This window comes from Macaca fascicularis, chromosome 19 (genome assembly GCF_037993035.2).
Source record: "Macaca fascicularis isolate 582-1 chromosome 19, T2T-MFA8v1.1".
In the NCBI taxonomy this organism is placed as follows: domain Eukaryota; kingdom Metazoa; phylum Chordata; class Mammalia; order Primates; family Cercopithecidae; genus Macaca; species Macaca fascicularis.
Genome location: NC_088393.1, coordinates 21,374,141 through 21,398,285, shown reverse-complemented (window position 1 = coordinate 21,398,285; position 24,145 = coordinate 21,374,141). Strand labels below are relative to the sequence as shown.

General features: G+C 38.7%; 2 protein-coding genes across 10 annotated transcripts in view; both read right to left on the bottom strand.

The window, feature by feature from the left end:
* The window catches only part of LOC102140087 (uncharacterized), a 156,034-nt gene that overhangs the window by 105,112 nt on the left and 26,777 nt on the right, over window positions 1-24,145 (bottom strand). The window lies entirely within an intron of this gene.
* LOC102137713 (uncharacterized) overlaps window positions 15,853-24,145 on the bottom strand; it is a 35,070-nt gene continuing 26,777 nt past the window's right edge. For all 9 annotated transcript variants that reach the window (XM_065536188.2, XM_045378936.3, XM_065536189.2 and 6 more), the window contains one exon: window positions 15,853-22,942. In XM_065536188.2, the coding sequence (XP_065392260.1) occupies window positions 21,036-22,942 (1,907 nt within the window). In that variant the 3' untranslated portion in view covers window positions 15,853-21,035. The remainder of the gene's footprint in view (window positions 22,943-24,145) is intronic.

Genomic DNA, 24,145 nt, shown 5'->3' with positions numbered 1-24,145 from the left:
CTAGAACTAGATATACCATTTGACCAAGCAATTCCATTACTGAGTATATACCTAAAGGATTATAAATCATTCTACGATAAAGACACATGCACACGTCTGTTTGTTGTGGCACTATTCACAATAGCAAAGACTTGAAACCAACCCAAATGTCCATCAATGATAGACTGGGTTAAGAAAATGTGGCACATATACATCAGGGAATACTATGCAGGTGTAAAAAAGGATGAGTTCATGTCCTTTGCACAGACATGGATGAAGCTGGAAACCATCATTCTCAGCAAACTATCACAAGATCAGAAAACCAAACACTGCATGTTCTCACTCATAAGTGGGAGTTGAACAGTGAGAACACAAGGACATAGGGAGGTGAACATCACATGCTGGGGCCTGTCGGGGCCTAGGGGGCTATAGGAGGGATAACATTAGGAAAAATACCTAATGTAGGTGAAGGGTTGATGGGTGCAGCAAACCACCATGGCACATGTATATGTATGTAATAAAACTGACGTTCTTCACATGTAACCCAGAACTTAAAGTATAATAATAATAAGAAAAATAAATGATATATTTGTTTTATATATTTAAAGCTTAGAATCACAATGCTCCTGTTTATAATTTGAAAACTTCAAAGTTTGGTTTTCCTTTTGTACATACACAAAACATTGTATTGCGCTGAAACATTTGTTTTCTAAAGTGGCAGTCATAGTTCCTGTCTGTCTGGAGATATATATATATATATAGCATAACATAAGAAAGAAATTTCATTAGCCGGGCATGGTGGCTCACTCCTGTAATCCCAGAACCTTGTGAGGCTGGAGTGGGTGGATTGCCTGAGGTCAGGAGTTTGAGACCCGCCTGGCCAACATAGTGAAACCTCGTCTCTACTAAAAATACAAAAAATTAGCTGGGCACGGTGGCGGGCACCTGTAATCCCAGCTATTAGGGAGATAACTGCTTGAACCTGGAGGCAGAGATAATTGCTTGAACCTGGAGGCAGAGGCTGACGTGAGCTGAGATTGCACCATTGCACTCCAACCTGGTGACAGAGTGAGACTCTGTCTAAAAGAAAAAAAAAAGAAAAGAAATTTCATTTTGTTTTAGGTAATCTAAGATTGTTGTACACAAAAAACTTTACAGATTATGGTAGGGTTTAGCAAACTACGTATATAACGTAACATTAATATCGCTATTTTCTGATGTCTAACTTTTTTTAGAAAAGATTTTTTTTTTTTACAAATGTCTCCATAAATTCTGGTTTATTTTATAAAATAGCAGAATACTAAAGAAATGGGTGGTTTGCCATACTACATGAATACTGACATTCAATTAAAATAGCAAATATTTTCCTCAAAATTTAGACAGATTGAATAATTTCTTGATTTTTCAGTATAGTGATAGACATTCACAAATATTTCAGAAATCAAAGCTGTATTAGGTTTTACTTAGTAGTAATGTGTATATAAGATCAACAATCTGTTCAAAATAGATATTTTTCATCAATAATTTGGTGCTTTCAAATACCCAGAAGCCTTGTTTTAATCAGATGAAGTCTGAGGAAAGTTTAGTAATTTTATTTTTTATATGATGTGTTCACAATTTTCTAATTTAACCTAGTATTGATTGATGATGGGTAAACAAATCAACTTTTTAAAAATCTCATAAGTTTATTATGTTGTTGATGTTTTTAGTTAAAATTCTGTTTTTCAAAATTGTTTACAGAAATTTAGGTCTAGTAGAATTTGCTCAACCTGTTAATCAGTGTCAGCTGCCAGCTTCTAATTCATTTTTAATGTGCCTGTACTTTTCTTTCTCTAAGGTAAATTCATATTACTCTATATTACTTGTTCAAATGTGGTATAATACAGCTCACACATTTAAAACAAAACCATCAGGATAAATTAATTCTGGCTTAGTATAAAGAAGCTGTTACTAAATTAGTGTTACATATGCAGATAGATGCAGTTCAACAAAATTTTACACAAAAAATTTGGATTGAACTACATGTGTTGCCATGACTTAGCCTCTAATGACCTTGTGAATAAAGACAAATTTCAACACGTTCATTCATTTGCTTTCATTATGTCTAATGGTAGTATGTCAAAAATCCTCATGCTACTGTCTGAGAAAACACATTCTACTGTTACTTAGGAAATCAACTGAATGGCATTTTTATAACCTTGCACCACATAAGGAAAACTGCAGTGTAGTCTGCATGGAAAAGGATAATCCAGAATGCCACTTTCAATATTTAACATTTTGGTTGAAAAAATGTATTAAAATAGAGCTCTTGGTAAGTTTTGTGTAACTCAAAATCAGCATAAAGTAGGAAAAAATATCCTTAAAAATGTAAATGAACAAAAACACCAAAAAAAACAAACATACAGCAATGTATACATATTGACTGAAGCTCCAGGAATGTAAAATAATTTCTCCTGGGTACACAGCTAGAGACCCAAATCAAGCTCAAATATGTTTGATTTTAAAATTGTCATTTTCACACTTTTGACAATATTGATGTAACAGCTAAATCTTAGTCTCAGCATTGATAGTTGAAAATCAACTAAGATAAGTACTATTGAGGCTGGCTAGGTAGTCAAGAAAGTCACCATGTCCTCAGGATGCAGCAGCCATGGTGATTACATGGTGACAGCATATTGTCAATACAATAAACCCCAACATTTGCATTGCATTTCAGCTCATTCAAGCAAAGCTCTCTTCAGTAGGGATATTCCCCTGTAAAGAGCATGCACATTTTAATTTTACTTGTCCTCTGATCTTTTACTCATTGTAGTACTAAAAAACACACGTGAGTGGAGTTTTAATATGCTAATAAGATATGTGTTGTACAAACAAGCATGTACAGCCACTGTGTATGTGCACCAAGAGGATCGCCCAGAACATGCTTACTAATAACACCACATTCTAACTCTTTGTAAATAATTATGTAAGACTCTCATAAATGGAATCTATTTCCAGTCTACGCTTTCTCATTCTTATAATCTGCCCATCCTGAATTGCTTCTCTCTCAAGGGTATTTTGCACCTTTTAAAATAGTATTTCTACTTTGCAATAAATCCATCTATGCGGCATCCTCATTTTTTTGTGTCTCTTGTTTAAATTTTTGAAACTAAGAACCGAGGTCTCACAACAGCCATCAGGACTGTCGTGCTTTTGTTTTGTTTTCTTCACATTATTTTTTGTGATATTTCATATTTTCATTTTCAACATAGCCAAAAGTGCTGAATTTAAAACTTAAATGATCACAAAATGATTTGTCTTAAAAGCATGTATATTTTTCAAGTTTCAGCTTTATGTATTCAAATTTTTAAAAAATTTGGACACACACATATATGTATCAAATTTAATATTTTAAATAATTTGAATTCATTTCCAAAATGATTTATATTCATTGTTATATTTCATTTTGACCAAATTCAGCTTTCCAAGCTAAAGACATTCTCTGTAGTAAAATTATCAAATAAAGGCTTATGTTTTTATCAGTAACATTTTATGTCAGAGGACTTAAGCATCAAGGAGAGAAATCTGGATGATGTTGAGTGAATATTTAAATTGATAAAGTAGAAATTAATTATCAGAATCAAATAAGGGATGGATACAGAAACATAGTACTTAAGAAAACTATTCAAGACATGTTTGACAAACAAGATTGCATAGGATCTGCACTGCACTACTAATGTAAAGCGTTCTCTGTGACTTTATTCTCCACATACTCATACACAAAATGAGTAAGATTAACTCCTTTTCCCTGTAAGACAGTGATTCACCTTTTATCCTATTACATCTGTTCCACATTGCTGTGATAATGCTGTTGAAGTGCATCCCCTTACACCAGAAGATCACCTGTGCGAATATGAATAGACCGACACTGGAGAGGTCCAGCTCAGCACAGTCACATGAACTGCCCCTTTGCATTTCAGGCAGTTAAAATGCCTTTGAAGAGTGAAAATAAAGTTACTGCTGATTAAGCAGAGAGTTTGACATGCTGATCAATTTGATCAGAAGCGTCTCTCTTAATGAGGTAGTAATTACTGCATTTATTTATTTCAAGAAAAGTAAAAGCCAAAGCCCAGAATGTGGCAAGGCAAGGGTTGAAAAGAAAAGAAGAACAAGTTTTTCTTTGCCTAGCAAGCTCACTTCAAGGACAGTTATAAGATAATGCTGTTTGAGAAGTTGAAACCGAAGAAATAGGCTCCAGACACTCCCCTCTGAAGCAAGGGTGAAGGAAACAAAGAAAAACAAACAAATGTCTGTATTTAGCCAGTTCTTGTTTTTTCTTTCAACACGACTACAAGGCCACCAGCTATTAAAGGCCACAAGTTATGCCAATAATTCAGTTATGCTATAAATTACATAAACCTGTCATTATGTAATTAACTGCCTTTGTTTTGCTTCTGTCAGTTTACTTATTAAAATCTTGTTCAGTCTTTGTTCAAGGCTCAGCTTTTTGGATGTGAATCCACTGAGTCAGTGTGTACCTTAAAATAAATATCCTCCTTTATTCGCTCATACTGGTCTTTCTAATCCTCTGTGTCCCACATTTCTTGGTGAGCCAGCCAGGAGCAGAGATGGCAGATTTACTGTCTCCTTTGCCTGTGGGGCTGGAGCCCTGATTCAAGGGAAACCTGGGACCCAGGTGCCACTGAGAGAACTTCAGCCCGGAGGGGAAATCAGCTCTCCCATGACCTGGCATCCCTAACCAGCAGTGCAATGGAGCCTGAGAAGGGCTACAGGCTGATTCCAGAAACAGCACACTTCAGGAACCACAGTAAGCTATTGGGGTCCAAGGCAGGACCCGTCCAATAAGGACAGAAGGGGAGCCTGATCATCTCCTGGAGTGTAACTAGTAGTCTGACCCAGAGAGGCTTGGGGCAGCGAGAGGGGCCTGCCAATTCAGATGAATCTCACACCTCAACCAACACAGGATGCAAGAGTGGCTTGCTTAGCTGGTTAGGTAAAGGAAACTGGGGTGGTGAGAGTGGCTCACCACCCCAATTAGGAACACAGGAACTGGTAACAGGGACGTATATAAAAGTGTGTGAAAGAGATGGTTCCAGGAGAAACCAATGCAACGAGTGACGTGGGGAGTCACAGATCTCTTAGCATAGACTGTGTGCTCCAAGCAAAGTGTGGGGCTGCCCCGGTGAACTGTATACGGCCAATAGGAGTTGCCCCACAGCTCAGAGTTGGGGTGGGAATAAGGACCTCTCCAAAGCCAAGCGGCATCTGAAAACACCCGTAATTGGGGATGGTCTGGTCAGTCTGAGGCAAAAGGAAGAGTGGGTGTGCTGCGTAGTAAAGGGAGGAAATGGGAGTAAAGTCATCAAAGTCCACTCCATTGGAGCGCATGTTACAGAACTTTAAAGCAGGTTTTACAGGGAATTATGGAGCTGTAAAACCCCCCAGAGGTTAAGAACTCTCTGTGAATTAGAACTACCTTCTTTTAGTGTTGGATGGCTGACCGAAGGAACTATAGATAGGAAAATAATTGGCCGTGTGCTTAAGGTAGTGGTGGGATACTACAGCCTCGGTATCCAGATCAGTTTCCTTATATTGACTCGTGGTTAAATACAGCACTAACAAGACCAGCTTTAATCCAGCCCTGTTTAGCAGCTTATTGCAAAACACTTGTGGCCTGAGCCAAGCCAAAAATGAAAGTAAGAGCAGCTTCGCCAGCAGAGAGAGTTAAAGAAGTTCCAGAGGGAGCAAGAAAAGCCAGTTTTGCAGGAGCTGCCAGAGGGAATAAAGATTCCTACTCCATATGTCACAGCCTACCCCCCTTTACTGAAGTCAGCAGCCCCCCGAGAGCCAGATTCAGGAGCCAGCACACCCCAACTCTCACCCTGAAGGGAAAGATGGAGCCTTGAGAGGCCAGGGAAAGAAGTCAAGGTAGTCAAGCAGGCTGTCTCAGATCTGGCTGTGCTTGATGTATGCAAATGCCTCTCAGGGAGACACAAGGACCCATTTATTAAGATAACCAAGGCCAAATCCAAGGGTGGCAATGTACTTTCATCTGTCAGCCCTTTTCAACCACTGATCTCTTAAACTGGAAACACCATACTGCCTCCTATATGGAGAAGCCCCAAGCTCTTATAGATCTGATGCAGTCATCTTTCTGACACAGAATCCAACCTGACCAGACTGCAGGCAGCAGCTTCTCATGCTGTGTAACACTAAGGAGCACAGGAGAGTAACCTAGGCAGCTCTCTGCTGGCTAGAAGCCCATGCACCAGCAGACACTGTAAATGCTCAGGCGGGTCGGGTGCGGTGGCTCATGCCTGTAATCCCAGCACTACGGGAGGCCGAGACAGGCGGATCACGAGGTCAGGAGATCGAGACCATCCTGGCTAACACGGTGAAACCCCGTCTCCACTAAAAATACAAAAAAAAATTAGCCGGGCGTGGTGGCAGGCGCCTGTAGTCCCAGCTACTTGGGAGGCTGAGGCAGGAGAATGGCATGAACCTGGGAGGTGGAGCTTGCAGTGAGCTGAGATGGTGCCACTGCACTCTAGCCTGGGTAACAGAGCAAGACTGCATCTCAAGAAAAGAAGAAAAAAATGCTCAGGGCCAGTTCCCAGATCAAAATCCCAACTGGGACCCAGAAGATGCGACTCAGCTTCAGCATTTGCAGAGGTACCAAAAGGCACTTCTGCAAGGGCTAAGGGATGGTGGAAAAAAGGTTATCAATATAAGAAAGATCTCAGAGGTGCTTCAGGGAAGTAAGCTCCCTAGCCAGTTTTTTTTTTTTTAAATATATCAAGTTCTAGGGTACATGTGCAACAATGTGCAGGTTTGTTACATATGTATACATATGTGCCATGTTGGTGTGCTGCACCCATTAACTCATCATTTACATTAGGTATATGTCTTAATGCTATCCCTCCCCCCTGCCCCTACCCCATGACAGGTCCCAGTGTGTGACGTGCTCCTTCCTGTGTCCAAGTGTTCTCATTGTTCAATTCCTACCTATGAGTGAGAACATGCGGTGTTTGGTTTTCTGTCCTTGTGATAGTTTGCTGAGAACATTGATGGTTTCCAGTTTCATCCATGTCCCTACAAAGGACATGAACTCATCCTTTTTTAATGGCTGCATAGTATTCCATGGTGTATATGTACCACATTTTCTTAATCCAGTCTATCATTGATGGACATTTGGGTTGGTTCCAAGTCTTTGCTATTATGAATAGTGCCACAATAAACATACGTGTGCATGTATCTTTATAGCAGCATGATTTATAATCCTTTGGGTATATAACCCAGTAATGGGATGGCTGGGTCAAATGGTATTTCTAGTTCTAGATCCTTAAGGAATCACCACACTGTCTTCCACAATGGTTGAGCTAATTTACAGTCCCACCAACAGTGTAAAAGTGTTCCTGTTTCTCCACATCCTCTCCAGCACCAGTTGTTTCCTGACTTTTTAATGATCGCCATTCTAGCCGGTGTGAGATGGCATTTCATTGTGGTTTTGATTTGCATTTCTCTGATGATCAGTGATAATGAGCATTTTTTCATGTGTCTGTTCCCTAGCCAGTTTTTTGAAGGACTCTGTGAGGCATACTGGCTTTTCACCCCATTTAACCCTGAAGCTGCTGAAAATCAACATATGGTAAATACATAATTTGTGGGACTGGCCAACAGTAATATAAAGCAAAAGCTTCAGAAACCAGAAGGTTTTGCAGGCATGAATGCCACCCAGCTTATAAAAGTAGCCACCAAAGTGTATGTTAACCATGACCAGGTGGCAAAGAAGGAAGCAGAACAGAGGCTTTAAGAAAAAGGCAATGAAGGCTGGGCATGGTGGCTCACAACTATAATCCCAGCACTTTGTGAGGCCGAGGCGGGCAGATCACCTGAGATTGGGAGTTCAAGACCACCCTGATTAACATGGAGAAACCCCATCTCTACTAAAAAAAAAAAAAAAAAAAAAAAAAAAAAAAAAAAAAAATTAGGCATGGTGGCACATGCCTGTAATCTCAGGTACTTGAAAGACTGAGGCAGGAGAATCACTTGAACCTGGAAGGCAGAGGTTGCGGTGAGCCAAGATCGTGCCATTTCACTCCAGCCTGGGCAACGAGGGAAACTCCATCTGAAAAACAAACAAACAAAACAAAACAAACAAACAAAAACCCCAATCTGTAAGCAGCAGCCCTCATAAAGAGAGAAACTAGTAATGTGAGAGGACGTGGACATGGACCTGGACGAGGTCAAGTTAGACAGGGATTCTAAAGCCAACCAAGCTTAGAGAAGGATTAATGTGTGTGATGTAAAAAGAAAGGACACTTAAAGATGAATGTCCAGAAAGCAATGAGGGAAATGGCTAAGGCCGTGTGACAAAGAGGCCATCAGCCAGGGGCTGCCAAACGCTAAAGCAATGCAATACTAATCTAATCGGGCTGGCAGTGGCTAAAAGATATGAGAACTAGGACAAACTGGGCTCCTTCTCATTGGGCCTCCAGGAGCCTATGGTTAAATTAGAAGTTGGAGGCCAATTAATGGATTTTATGGTAGATACTGGGGCTGAATACTCTGTAATAACTTGACCCATAGGGCCACTATCCAAGAATCATACAACGATTGTAGAGGCTACTGGAGTCTCAAAGAGGAGGCAGTTCTGTTGGTCAAAGAGGTGTGTTATAGAAGGACAAGAAGTCAGCATGAGTTTCTATACCTCCCAAATTATTCAATTCCCTTGTTAGAAAAAGACCTACTCCAAAAACTGCAAGCACAAATTACTTTTGGCCCACAGGGAGATATGACTTTAAATCTGACTCACCCAAAGGCCATGGTGTTAACCCTTACCATCCCACAGGTTAAGGAGCGAAAACTTTATAAAAAGAAATTGCAGGCACCAATGCAACCTCATAAGCGAAAGAAAGAAAAATTCTTATTTCAGTTAGTTAAGGAAATGCCTAGAGTGTGGGCTGAGGACAACCCACCTGTGTCAGCTGTAAATCATGCAGCAGTAATAGCAAAATTAAAACCAGGAGCAATTCCTCTTCAGGTTCATCAGTACCCAGTTCCCCAAAAGGCTGTACAGGGCACTTACAAACACTTAGAGCAGCTCTATAAACAGGATTTTAGGCCAGTGCCAGTTGCCGTGGAATACTCCACTTTTGCCAGTATGAAAACCACAGCCAGGACCAGGGTCTAATAAGTATAGACCAGTGCAGAACTTGTGTGCCATGAACCGAGCCATGGCACCTATCCATCCAGTGGTACCCAACCTGTATACTTTAATGGAATTCATTCCAGTAAGTACTGCCTGGTTTACAGTCTTAAAGGATGCTTTCTTTTGTATCTGCTTAGCACCAGCTAGTCAGCCTATCTTTGCATTTCAATGGCACAAAGAAGTTACACAGCTCACCTGGACTACGCTCCTGCAAGGGTTTAAAAACTCTCCCACAATCTTTGGGGAAGCACCAGTCTCAGACCTTAAGGCCTATACCCCGCCAAATGATAAGTGCACCTTGTTACATTACATGGACGACCTTCTTTTGGCAGCCCCAACCCGAGAGGACTGTTATCAGAAAACCCGAGACCTCCTCCATCTCCTATTGAAAGCAGGTTTCGAAGTATTTTAAAAGAAAGCCTAAATTTGCCATGAAGAGGTTAAATATCTAGTTTTCATAGTAAGCCATGAGGAATGCCAGCTTAGGTATAAGCAAAGGGAATCCATTTGTGAACTTCCAACCCCGACCACCAGGACGTCAAATAAAAAAAATTTAGGGGCAGCAAAATCCTGCTGCATCTGGAGTCCAAATTTTTCACTGATGGTTAAGCCTTATATACAGTCACAAAGGGGTGGGGGGAAAACCCCTCCTTTGAGAAACTAATCAGGAAATTGCATTCAAACAAATCAAAGAGGCTTTAACTCAGGCCCCAGCCTTAGGACTACCAGATACAAATAAGCCTTTCTTTCTATACATTCATGAACAAAAGGAAATTGCTACAGGGGTTCTGACTCTAAGTTGTAGGATCATGGCATCACCCAGTGGCATATTTACCCAAACAACCGGACTCCGTGGTGCTAGGATGGCCTCCTTGCTTTAAAGCCTTAGTCACCACTGTCTTGTTAACACAAGAGGCTAGTAAATTAACTCCAGGACAGCAGCTAACTGTCCAAGTGCCACACTCAGTTATAACTTTAATGGATCAAAGAGGGCATCATTGGTTATCAAACCCAAGAATGACTCACTACTAAGGGCTTCTATGTAAAAACCCTTACATTATTTTAAAAACAGTAAACATACAGACTGGGTGTGGTGGCTCATGCCTGGAATTCCAGGACTTCGGGGGGCCGAGGCAGGAATGTCACGAGGTCAGGAGTTCGAGACCAGCCTGGTCAACATAGTGAAACCCCGTCTCTACTAAAAATGCAAAAATTAGCTTGGTGTGGTGACATGCGCCTGTAGCCCCAGTTACTTGGGGGGCTGAGGCAGGAGAATTGCTTGAACCCAGGAAGTGGAGGTTGCAATGAGTTGAGACCACAGAGTGTGATTCTGTCTCAAAAAAAAAAAAAAAAAAAAGTAAACACCTAAATCTGGCTACTCTGCTCCCCGTCAAACCGGGAGCTCCCCTCCATAACTGTATCAAAACCATGGATAAGGTATCCTCCAGTCGGAAAAATTTTTACACCAACCCCTCAGAAACCCAAATGTCAAAATATTGGCTCAAAAAGCAAAATTAATAGCCCTAACAAGGGCACTGTTGCTGGCAAAAGAATATTGACACTGGCTCTAAATTTGTTTTTACCACACTGCATATTCATGGAGCTATTAAAAGAAAGAAAAAAAGCAAACAAACAAACGAACTACCCTTTCAACAGCTGGAGAAAAAAAAAAGTATGAGGAAAAGATTCTACAGCTCTTAAAGGATGTATGGGCTCCAGAAAAAGTAGCTGTAATACACTGCAGAGGGCACCAAATGGCAGGAACACCAGAAGCCAAAGAAAACAAAAAGGCAGATAGAGAGGCAAAACGGGTAGCAATAATGACGCTGCATTATTTTTATTTTTTTTAAAGCAGAGGAAGCCTTAGCTATGGCTCTCCTCCCAGAACCTCCTCTCCAAGATGAAAGACCCTGGTTTGCCCAGGAGGCTGAAAAATATATTAAAGGAGGGTGATAGAAATTCTTCGATGGGAGATTAGCCATTCCAAATATGTTAGCTCACATGTTTGTAAAGCAAATTCATCAAGGAACTCATATGGAAAAAAAGGGCACTAGAAACGTTACTAAAATGCCATTTCTATGTGCCACGGCTCTCTGTCATCACTGGAGCTGCTTGTAAACAGTGCTTAGCCTGTGCTCAAAACAACCCACAATAGGGGCCCACTTGGCCTCCAGGAATTCAGGAAGTAGAAGCCATGCCTTGTAAAAACTTGGTTATAGACTTTACAGAACTGCCCGTGCTGGGGGCGCTACCAGTCCCTGCTAGTGCTTGTTTGCACCTTCTGAGGATGGGTTAAGGCTTTCCCCATCAGCACAGAAAAAGCACGAAAAGTAACTAAAGTACTGTTAAAAGACATTATCGCCAGGATTGGACTGCCTTTAACTTTAGGATCAAACAGTGAGTTGTCATCTGTGGCTGAAATAGTGCAAGATTTAACAAGACTGTTAAAAATAAAATGAAAGTTACACACAGCCTATTGGCCATGAATTTTAGAATAAGTGAAATGTATGAACCGGACACTCAAGTAGCTACTAAAAAAATAGCAGGAAACTCATCTAAGATGATTTCATCTAAGATGGAATCAAGTCTTGCCTATGGTCCTCCTCTGAGTCAGGTGCACCCCCAACAAACAAACTGGGTATTCACCCTATGCAATTTTATTCTGTTAGCCTCCCCCAATCACAAGCGAAATAAAAGGTGATCTCCAGGAACTAAGGGAATTAACTTTAAAAAGCAAATGCAGGCTCTATGGATAGCTATGCAAAGTGTCCATTACTTGGTACATAAAACCTGTTAAGTCTGACAGACACAGTACACCCCTTTAAACCTGGAGACTGTTTGGTTTAAAAAGTTGAATCCAACTTCCCTAGGACCCATATAGGATGGGCCCTATACTGTAATCTAGTCCATTCCCACTGCTGTTAAAGTTCCAGGTGTTGTGCCTTGGATCCACCACAGTCGGCTAAAACTAGCAGCTCAAGACAAGTGGACCAGCCAGCAGGACCCAGATCATCCAACCTGGCTGATCCTGAGATGAGACCAAGCTGCTGCTAAAAACAACCACCCTGCTCTGGTCATTTTGGAAGCTGACCAGTCTATGCATGGCAGAAGCAAAAGACAACAAACCCTACTCTAGTCACACAGAGGAATCTAACTAGTCTACTCATGGCTGAAGCTTAAGAACTTCTCAAGCAAGTAAATGTGGTTAAAAATCTTAAAAGTCGTAGTTTTCCTTGTAATACTGTTTTCCTATTGTTCTGTCGCTGTGCTCAATCTCCTCCCACAAATAAGGACCTCTTCTGTCCTTGCTGAATATAAATATGCTGTATATTGTTTTGCTGTTGTTATCCCCCTTAACCATGCTAGAAGCAGCACCTATAGAAGGGTGTCCCCACTGTACACATACTACCTGGTCAGGGAATGGTATAACTAAAACTCTGTTGTACCATACTTATTATAAGTGTACAGGGACTCGCTTAGGAACTTGTACTTTTAATTAGACCACCTACTCAATTTGTGGCCCAGAAAATAACAAACCTTCTTTATTCTATGACCCTAAATTTTCACCTGGTGAATGGTTTCAGATTCGTGCAAGGTCAAAGGAAAATTTCCTCTTAAACCAAACCAAGGTCCCCTCCTTTTTACCCAGGGCCTCTTTCTCTGTACTTGGATGCCTATCAGGCAGCATACCTAGACTCACCTGTCTGTGGTAACTTACCTATAAATACTATAGAAATAACTACAAATATGTCTGCATGCCAAGGGTAGCTCCTCCTTGTCCTCCTGGGATCCCAAAAAAGGATTATTGGTATTGCATATCATGGCATCCTAGCACACAACAGAGGCCAATTATGCTTACCAAAATGCCAATAAAACCAGATTGCAAAATAAAACCCTGTAATCCTGTAAACTTCACCATTCTAAAGCCAGACTTACCCGTGTGGACTACAGGTTACTCCATACATGTCTACATAAATACATACCCAGCAACCTACCTATATGTTACCAAAAAAGAAACCTGGACCTGTCTGGCTCAGCACCAATTCCAAGTCTTTAAATCATTCTATAAGCATGTAAACTAGAAGTTGCCAGAGCCTCTTCCTTTAGCCAAGAACCTGTTTGCTCAGCTGGCTTAAAACATTGCTGGCAGCCTAGGCGTTTCTTCATGTTAGTTTACAGAGGAACTAACATGGGAGACTAGTGGCCTTGAAAAGCAAAAAAGTTAACGCCACAAGATCATTTTACTTTAACGACTATTCCCCCGAACCGATGCCTGTAAGTTCAAGTGTCTGGATCCTAAAAACTTCTATCGTCAGAAGATACTGTGGTGCTCGCTGGGGAAAGTCTTTTACAAATCCAGTTAGAGAATTAACCTGCTTAGAACAGCAATATTATAATGAAACACTAAGAAAAACTTTGTGGTGGGGCAGAAATGACTCCAAATCACCTCATCCAAATCCGTTCTATTTCTGTTCTCTAAATCACACCTGGTATCAGCTTGAAGCTCCAAATACCTGGCAAGCACCCTCTGGTCTTGATTGGATCTGTGGGTAACGGGCCTACCAACAGTTACAAGTGAAATAGAGGCTTGTATACTAGAGACAATTAAGCCATATTTCTTTTTACTCCCCCTGCAACAAGGAAAAACCTTAGGGTATCCTGTCTATGATGAAATTAAAAGAAGAAACAAAAGAAACAATAAACATAAAAGATAAACATAATAAACATAAAAAGAGACATAAAAATAGGAGACTGGGGGCCAGGAACTGTGGCTCATGCCTGTAATCCCAGCACTTTGGGAGGACAAGGCAGGTGGATCACAAGGTCAGGAGATTGATACCATGCTGGCTAACACGGTGAAACCCCGTCTCTACTAAAAATACAAAAAGGTTAACCAGGCATGATGATGGGAACCTGTGGTCCCAGCTACTCGGGAGGCTGAGGCAGGAGAATGTCGTGAACCTGGGAGGTGGGGCTTTCAGTGAGCCAAGATCGCAGTACTGCACTCCAATCTAGGCGACAGAGCGAGACTCTGTCTCAAAAAATAAATAAATAAGAAAAGAAAATAAGGAGATTGGAAGGACACAGATTTGCCACCGAAAGAATAATTCAATAATGTGGGCCAGCTACCTGGGCACAAAGTGGGTCATGGGGGTACTTCACCTCAATTTACATGCTTAACTGCATCATCAGGTTGCAGGCAGTCCTTGAAATTATCACTAATGAAACAACAAATGCATTAGATTTATTGGCCCAGCAGGCCACAAAAATGAGAAAGGCCATTTATCAAAACAGACTGGCTTTAGACTATCTCCTAGCCCAGGAAGAAGGAATATGTGAAAAGTTTAATCTAACTAATTGCTGCTTAAAAATTGATAACAATGAGAAAGCTATTATAGAAATAACTGCAAGAATGAAAAAATTAGCCCATATTTCATTCTAGACCTGGAAAGGGTGGACTCCTGATTCCCTCTTTGGAGGCTGGTTTTCCTCCTTCAATGGATTCAAAACCTTAAAGGGAGTAGTTCTAGCCATACTAGGAGGTTGTTTGATAGTTTCTTGCCTTTTACCCTTCCTTATTAGGAGCATTCAATCACTATAGAGACAATTGTAGCTAGGCAAACTACCACTCACTTAACGGCTCTGCATAAATATCAGCCTGTTCCTAAAGAAGAAAACCTGCTCTCTCATAAGGAATCATGTAGTAGTGACGCTTTCTATTAAAATTTTGTTTATAAAAAGCATCAAAGGGGAGAAACTGAGGCAGAAATTTAAAATAATAAGTACTGTATTAACTCCAAGAAAAGTAAAAGCCAAAGCCCAGAATGTGGCAAGGCAAGGGTTAAAAAGAGAAGTTTTCCTCTGCCTAGCAAGCTCACTTCGAGGACAATTAGAAAATAACCTTGTTCGCCGGGTGCGGTGGCTCAAGCCTGTAATCCCAGCACTTTGGGAGGCCGAGACAGGCGGATCACGAGGTCAGGAGGTCGAGACCATCCTGGCTAACCCGGTGAAACCCCGTCTCTACTAAAAAATACAAAAAACTAGCCAGGCGAGGCGGCGAGCGCCTGTAGTCCCAGCTACTCAGGAGGCTGAGGCAGGAAAATGGCGTGAACCCGGGAAGCGGAGCTTGCAGTGAGCTGAGATCCCGCCACTGCACTCCAGCCTGGGCGACAGAGACTCCGTCTCAAAAAAAAAAAAAAAAAAAAAAAAAAAAGAAAATAACCTTGTTCAAGAAGGCAAAACCAAAGAAATAGGCTCCAGACAGTCCCCTCCAAAGCAAGGGTGAAGGACATGAACAAATGTCTCTATTAGCCAGTTTTTTTTTTTTCTTTCAACGCAGCTACAAGGCCACCAGCTAAGCCAGGCCACAAGTTATGCCAAGTCATCAGTTATGCTATAAATTATGTGACCTGTCATGATATAATTGACTGCCTTTGTTTTGCTTCTGTAAGTTTGCTCAGTCTTTGAGCTCAGTCTTTGCTTTGTAAGTTTGGATGTGAATCCACTGAGCTGGTGCCTACCTTAAAATAAATATCCTCCTGTATTCACCCATACTGGTCTCTCTAGTCCTCTGTGTCCTGCAACACTTAGAACTGGGAGGTAGAGAGTTATTATCAGTGAAGATAATTTAACTTCCTTTTTTTCTATTTAGATGCTTTTAATTTCTTAACTTTGTTGGATAGCTCTGACTAGGACTTCTAGAATTATGTTGAATAGGAGTGTTAGACTGGATATTCTTGTCTTAATTTATTCTAACAACATTGTGATTTGCTTATGAACTCAGATTGCTCGTATTTCATGGAGGATTTTTGTTTCAATGTTTACCAAAAATATTGGCCTGTAGTTTCCTTTTTCTGTTGTGCCTTCACTATATTTTGGAATTAAGATAATATTGATGTTATAAAATGAGTTAGGATGGAATCCCACCTTGATTTCTTGGAGTACACTCAGTAGTAGTACAAGCTCATCTTTGTATATGTGGTAAAATTTGGCTGTGATTTTACATAATCCAGGGCTTTTACAGTTGGTAGATTTTTTATTACTAATTAATTTCATCATATGTTTTATACATTTTTGCCCTGTTCAAGTTTTCTGTTTCTTCCTGGTTAAATCTTGGAAAGTTTTGTGTATTCAGGAGTTTATTCATTTTCTCCAAATATTCTAGTTTGCGTGCATAGAGATGTTCATAGTAGTCTCTGATTATTTTTTGTATATATGTAAAATTGTTGTGATTTCACATCTCTAACATCAAAATAGATGCAGAGTACAAAAGAATTGATGCACAATGGAAGTTTGACAAAATTTGACATTCCCTTTTGATAATCTCTGAAAAAGTAGCTATAGATCAAATTATTGGTACCTCCGCCAATAAATGCCACATATTAGCAAAAAATACACAGCTAACAACATATTAAACAGGGATAAGTTGCAAGATTTTACTCTAAAAGCTAGTATAAGACAAGGATGCCCACTCATCCTTACTAAAGTCAGTCTTGCTAAACATAGTACAAATCCAAGAAAAAGGAATTAGGAAATAAAATCAAAAGCATTCAGATAGGACAAAAGGAAGTTAATTGTTCCTGTATAATTATCTTTTATCCCTACACATAATCTGAAGTATAGAAAAACCTAAGTAAGACTGACTGGGACTGGGCACCGTGGCTCACACCTATAATCCCACTACTTTGGGAGTTGAGGCAGGCGGATCACCTGAGGTCAGGAGATTGAGACCAGTCTGGCCAACATGGTGAAACCCAGTCTCAACTAAAAATACAAAAAAAAAAAAAAAAAAAGTAAAATATTATCCAGGCCTGGTGGCACAATACCTGTAATCCTAGCTAGTCGTGAGGCTGAGGCAGGAAGATTGCTTGAACCTGAGAAGTAGAGGTTGCAGTGAGCCAAGATCATGCCACTGCACTCCAGCCTGAGTGACAAGAGTGAGACTCAATCTCAAATAAATAAATAAATAAATAAATAAAAGCCTAAGATTTTACTTAAAAAATTATTAAACTTTCAAAATACAAAAGCAACAGGACAGTAGCATTTCTATGCATTAACTATTTCAAAATGAAAATTAAGAAACACTGTCATACACAATAACTATAGTAATAAATTCAATACAAAGCAGAGAATACATTTGCTTGCAGCATTTTTGAGGCTTTTGGTTTTATACTAGTCACCTTGTTAAAATAATTTTTTCCCCAATACTTCTTCTAAAAATAAGTACAAACTTCTACTCACACACACTCACTTACTTTATAACTTCCTTACACCTAAAGTTTATCTTTTAGAGTAATGTATATTTAACCCAAACTAAAGTTTGTGTGTGTTTGCAGGCAGACAGGACACATGTTCAAATATATATATATGTATAAAATTTTAAGATATCTACTCAGGACTCAGAAATGTATTTTATTTATACTTGCATATGATTTCTATTATAACCATAAAAATAACCTGGTAGTCAATTATAATTTAACTGTTCATTTTTTTTCTTTTTTTTTCTTGAAATGAAGTCTTGTAGTGTCGCCAGGGCTGGAGTGCAGTGGCATGATCTCAGATCACTGCAACCTCCACCTCCCAGGTTCCTGGCCATCTCGAACTCCTAAGCTCAGGTGATTCATTCGCCTGGGCCTCCCAAAAGTTCTGGGATTACAGGCGTGAGCCACTGCACCCAACCATAATTGTACATTTTAAAATAATTTTTATTTTAACCATAAAAATAACCCAGTAGGCAATAACAATTTATATATATATATTTATATGTATTTTAATATATATATATATATATATTTTTTTTTTTTTCTTGAGACAGAGCCTCACATTGTCACCTAGGCTGGAGTACAGTGGCACGATCTCAGCTCACTGCAACCTCCACCTTTCAGGTTCCAGTGATTCTCCTGCCTCAGCCTCCTAAGTAGCTGGGATTACAGGTGCCTGCCACCACGCCCAGCTAATTGTTTGTACTTTTAGCAGAGACAGGGTTTCACTATGTTGGTCAGGCTGGTCTCGAACTCCTGACCCAGTGATCCACCCATCTCGGCCTCCCAAAGTGCTGGGATTACAGGTGTGAGCCACCGCACCTGGCCATAATTGTACATTTTAAAATAAGTAAAAGTGTAGAATTGGGTTGTTTGTAATACAAAGGAATAAGTGCTAGAGGTGATAGATACCACATGTATCCCAATGTGATTATTATATATTGTATTTGTGTATCAAAATATGCCATATATGGCATAAGTATATACACTCATGTACCCACAAAAATTAAGAAAAATAAATTTAAATGATTAAAATAAGAATAAAAATTTAACCTATAAGAACAATATTCTTTAACTTATTTGCAGTTTGAAGCCACTGGCAAAAGAGATGACTACAGATGTTAGTCCATTATATTACCAAATAGTATACTACTACCATCTTTTACCTATGCCTTTTGGTAAGGTGGAAAAGGTTAACCTTTTTGGCACAATAACACTTCATTGAATGCACAATATTTACCATGTTAAAAATGTTGAAACAGTTACATTTACACATAATTTAAAAATTTCAAAATGTACTGCATTTTATTACATAAAAGCACAATTAGTACAACATACGAATATACTACTAGTTTTCTCATAATGCAAAAGAATATTACTCTTAACGCCTTACTCGTGCATCACTCAATAGTATAAGTTAACCACAAAGAACCTCTCCACTTAGATTTTCATCATACATCTTACATTTTAATACTTACTCATCCATAAAAAAGATAATAAATAATGCCCACCTAATGAAAAAGAATCTCTCATACCTCTGATGCAGCAACAAATGATGACATGTTTTCACAAGTCAATAAGAATGAAGAAACAGCAGAAAATAAAGAGTTGAGTTACATCATTTGCTTTTCAAAAAATCTGTAATTTTTTCAAGAATGCATGATCTGAATAGTTATTACTCTGCAAATCTTTTACTCCTAACACTATATACAAATAATTTTTCTACCGACTTTAGTTTTAGATTATTTTATATACTCAGAACTCTGATTTAGAATATTCAAAGTGTCAGTTCCTCATATATTTCTACTATAAATTCTGGTATTTACATAGACTTAAATTTGGATTGAATTTTTTTTATTTTTACTACATCTTTGAAAATATATTTTAGTATAAACTCTGGTGTTTTCTAAGCTGTAGTTTTTCAAAAAGTCTTTCCCCAAATTTATTACATTTGCAAGACAATTCTCCAATATAAATTCCCTGATGTTGAATAAAGTTTGAGCAACCCCTTCAGAGTTTTTCTCTAGTACAAAATGTGGACAATAAGATCCGATACAAGTAAAAGTACTACAACCTTCTTTATGTTTGTAATGTTCATCTTTAATATATTCTCCTTCACTTTAAAGGATAGTATTTTCTGAAAGATCTTTTGACAGTAATTGCACTTATCATGCTTTTATTAAGCCTGAACTCTCTGGTGTTAAGATGTGAGCAGATACTGATGTCTTTTTCACAGTCTATATTTGTACAATTTTTCTCAAATATAAATGATTTTCTGTGCAATAAGATGTATTAGTTAAAAATTTTGCCACATTGTTCTCACTTGTAGGAATTTTTTCCAGTATATTACCTATAATCAAGTGTGACAACCATTTAAATACTTTGTTACATTCTCCACATTTCTAGGATTTCTCATTAATATGATTTCTTTTATGGTTAGAAAAGTTTGAGGTGTTGTCAGAAGCATTGCCACATCTTTCTTGTTTGTAGAGTTTCTCTCCAGTATGAATTATCTCATGTGTGTTAAGAACTGAGAACTAGTTAAAACCTTTGCCATATTTTTCACAATCATAGGGTTTCTCTCCAGTATGAATTTTCTGATGTTTAGTAAAACTTGACGACTGGTTAAAGGCTTTGTCACATTCTTCACTTTTGTAGGGTTTCTCTCCTGTATGAATTATTTTGTTCAATAAGGTTTGAGGACTTGTTAAAAGCTTTGCCACATTCTTCACAGTTGTACAGTTTCTCTCCATCATTAATTATGTTTAGTAGGAGTTGAGGACTGGATAAAGGCTTTACCACATTCTTCACATTTCTAAGATTTTTCTCCAGTATTAGTTATCTTATGTTTAGTAAGGTTTGAAAATTGGTTAAAAGCTTTGCCACATTTTCCACATTTGCACGGTTTTTCTCCAGCATGAATTATCTAACGTGTAACAAGCATTGAGGATTGGTTAAAAGGTTTGCCACATTTTTCACATTTGTAGGGCTTCTCTCAAGTATAAACTATCTTATGTGCAGTAAGTTGGACAAGCTAAAGGCTTTGCCACATTCCTCACGTTTGTAGGTTTTCTCTCCAGTATGAATTATCTTATGTTTAGTAATGGACGAGGATTTGTTAAAAGCTTTGCCACATTCTTCACATTTGTATAATTTCTCTCCTTTATGAATTATTTTATGTTTAGTAAGGTATAAGAATCAGTAAAAAGCTTTGAGCATTCTTCATATTTGTAGGGTTTCCTTCCAGCATGAATTATCTTATACGTAGGCGGGGTTGAGAAGTGGTTAAAAGCTTTGTCACATTCTTCACATTTGTAGGATTTCTCTATGGTATGAGTTCTCTTATGTTTAGTAAGGGATGAGAACTAATTAAAGCCTTTGCCACATTCTTCACATCTGTAGAATTTCTCTCCAATATGAATTATATTTAGTAAGGTATAAGAATCAATAGAAATCTTTGCCACATTCTTCACATTTGTAGGGTTTCTCTCCAGCATGAATTATCTTATGTGTAGTAAGGGTGAAGTTCTGATTAAAAGCTTTGCCACATTCTTTAGTAAGGGAAGAGGCTTTTGCCACATTCTTCACATTTGTAGAATCTCTTCAGTATGAATTCCAATATGAATTATCTTATGTCTACTAAGATGTGAAGACCGCCTAAAAGCTTTGCCACATTGTTCACATTTGTAGGGTTTGTCTCCAGTATGAATTAGCTTATGTTTAGTAAGGTTTGAGGAATGGTTGAAAGCTTTGCCACATTCTTCACATTTGCAGGGTTTCTTTCCAGTATGAATTATCTTATGCGTATTAAGGTTTGAGAATCGGTAGAAAGTTTTGCCACATTCTTCACATTTGTAGGGTTTCTCTTCAGTATGAATTATCTTATGTTTAGTAAGGGTTGAGAATATACTAAAGGCTTTGCCACATAATTCACATTTGTAGGGTTTCTGTCCACCATGAACATGCTTATGCCCAGCGAGGTGTGAGGACTGCTTAAAAGCTTTGCCACATTCTTCACATTTGTAGGGTTTTTCTCCAGTATGAGTTTTCTTATGTATACTAAGGATTGAAGATCGGTTAAAAGCTTTGCCACATTCTTCACATTTGTAGGGTTTCTCTTCAGTATGAATTATCTTATGTTTAGTAAGTGTTGAGAATTCACTAAAGGATTTGCCACATTCTTTACATTTGTAGGGTTTCTGTCCAGTATGAATTCTCTTATGTGTAGTAAGGTGTGAGGACCGATTAAAAGCTTTGCCACATTCTTCACATTTGTAGGGTTTTTCTCCAGTATGAATTATTTTATGTATAGTAAGGGTTGAAGATCGCTTAAAAGCTTTGCCACATTCTTCACATTTGTAGGGTTTTTCTCCAGTATGAATTATTTTATGTATAGTAAGGGTTGAAGATTGTTTAAAAGCTTTACCACATTCTTCACATTTGTAGGATTTCTCTTCAGTATGAATTATCTTATGGTTAGTAAGGGTTGAAGATCGTTTAAAAGCTTTGCCACATTCTTCACATTTGTAGGGTTTCTCTTCTGTATGAATTATCTTATGTTTAGTAAGGATTGAGAATATACTAAAGGTTTTGCCACATTCTTCACATTTGTATGGTTTCTCTCCGGTATTAATTCTTTTATGTGTAGTAAGGTGTGAGGACTCCTTATAAGCTTTGCCATATTCTTCACATCTGTGGGGTTTCTCTTCAGTGTGAATTATCTTATGTTTAGTAAGGGTTGAGAAAACACTAAAGGCTTTGCCACATTCTTCACATTTATAGGGTTTTTCTCCAGTATGAATTATCTTATGTCTAGTAAGGGTTGAAGATCGGTTAAAAGCTTTGCCACATTCTTCACATTTGTAGGGTTTCTCTCCAGTATGAATTAACTTATGCCTAGTAAGGTGTGAGAATTGGTAGAAAGCTGTGCCACATTCTTCACATTTGTAGGATTTCTGTCCAGTATGAATTCTCTTATGTGTAGAAAGGTTTGAGTCCTGGTTAAAAGCTTTGCCACATTCTTCGTATTTGTAGGATTTCTTTCCAGTATGAACCCGCCTGTGTCTAGTAAGGGTTGAGAACCAGATAAACGCTTTGCCACATTCTTCACATTGGTAAGAATTCTCTCTAATATGAATTCTTTTATGCTGACGTAGGTGTAAAAGCAGGCAAAATGATTTGCCACATTTTTTACATTTGAAAGGTTTCTTTCTAGTATGTTTTGTGTTATGTCTATTTGAATTTAAAAATTTGTGGAAGACTTTCACATATTTATCACATTGAAGTATTTTTCTCTGGGTAGTTGTCAAACACAGGTTTAGTTCATTATAACCTTCTTTGTGCACATTACACTCATTCACACTTTTACAGCCTTTTCTTAACTGTAAATCCTTGTGTCCACATTTTACATATTCTCTCAGTATCACTTTTTGAAAAGAATCTTTAATGCCTGGCCCTGGGCAAAGGTCTTCAGCAAAATGAGAACATATAACTGAAAGAAATAAAAATATCAAATTACTCCACTTACTAGACTCAGATAAACATAGATTACAAATCTAACCTATAATATTATACAAACTACATAAACAAGATAGCATAGCAAAATACCAAAGGCTCTAATTCTTTATAGACATATGTATGTAACAAAAACATACTAACCAGAATACATCTGAGAAAAAATTATAAATGAGTTAAGTGTTTGAAGCACCCCAGGTGAGCACAAAGTGACACAGAAGGGAAGAGCTAAAGTTTGTTACATTCACCCAACATGGCTGTTCCAGGTCCCCAATATAACATAATGCCTTTAGAAGTAAATTGCCAGCCAGATGCAGTGGCTCAACCTGTAATCTCAGCTACTTGGGAGGCTAAGGTACCAGTGAACCAAGATCGCACCATTGCACTCCAGCCTGGGGAACAAAGCGAGAATAAATCTCAAAAAAAAAAAAAAAAAAAAAAAAAAAAAAGAAAAAAGAGGTAAATTGCCAACTTTTGATTTTTTTAAAAAAAGACAAGTAAAATGCTGGCTCAAACTTCTTTATTACTTCCTTGTCTGGGCTTTTCCAGACACTGGTTTCTGTCTCCTATGATACATAGTGCAAAAAGAAATGGTGCTTTACTTTGGAATGACAGTTTGAGTATGCTGAGACCAAAGGTAAATGTTACAGCAGTAGAGACACTGCAGTACCACAGAAAGAAAACAGGTGTAGCAAGTGATTACTGAGTATTAAGAAAAAAGATGACTAGGGGTCAGGCGCGGTGGCTCACACACATAATCCCAGCACTTTGGGAGGCCTAGGCGGGTGGATCACGAGGTCAAGAGATTGAGACTATGCTGGCCGACATGGTGAAACCCCATCTCTACTAAAAATACAAAAATTAGCTGGGCATGGTGGCACTTATCTGTAGTCCTAGCTATTCAGGAGGCTGTGGCAGAAGAATCACTTGAATCTGGGAGGCAGAGGTTGCAGTGAACCAAGATCACACCACTGCACTCCTGCCTGGTGACAGACTGAGACTCCATTTCAAAAAAAAAAAAAAAAAAAGACGAATAATTTCCTTTAACTAAAAAATAAACACAAAATTTCCGACAAGACAGACTGAAAGAACATGATCTTGAGAGATTCTCAGAATCTCTAACTCAGACAATTGTTCAAAGTATGCCAGGAGAAAGCCATATTACAGAGATTGTGACAGG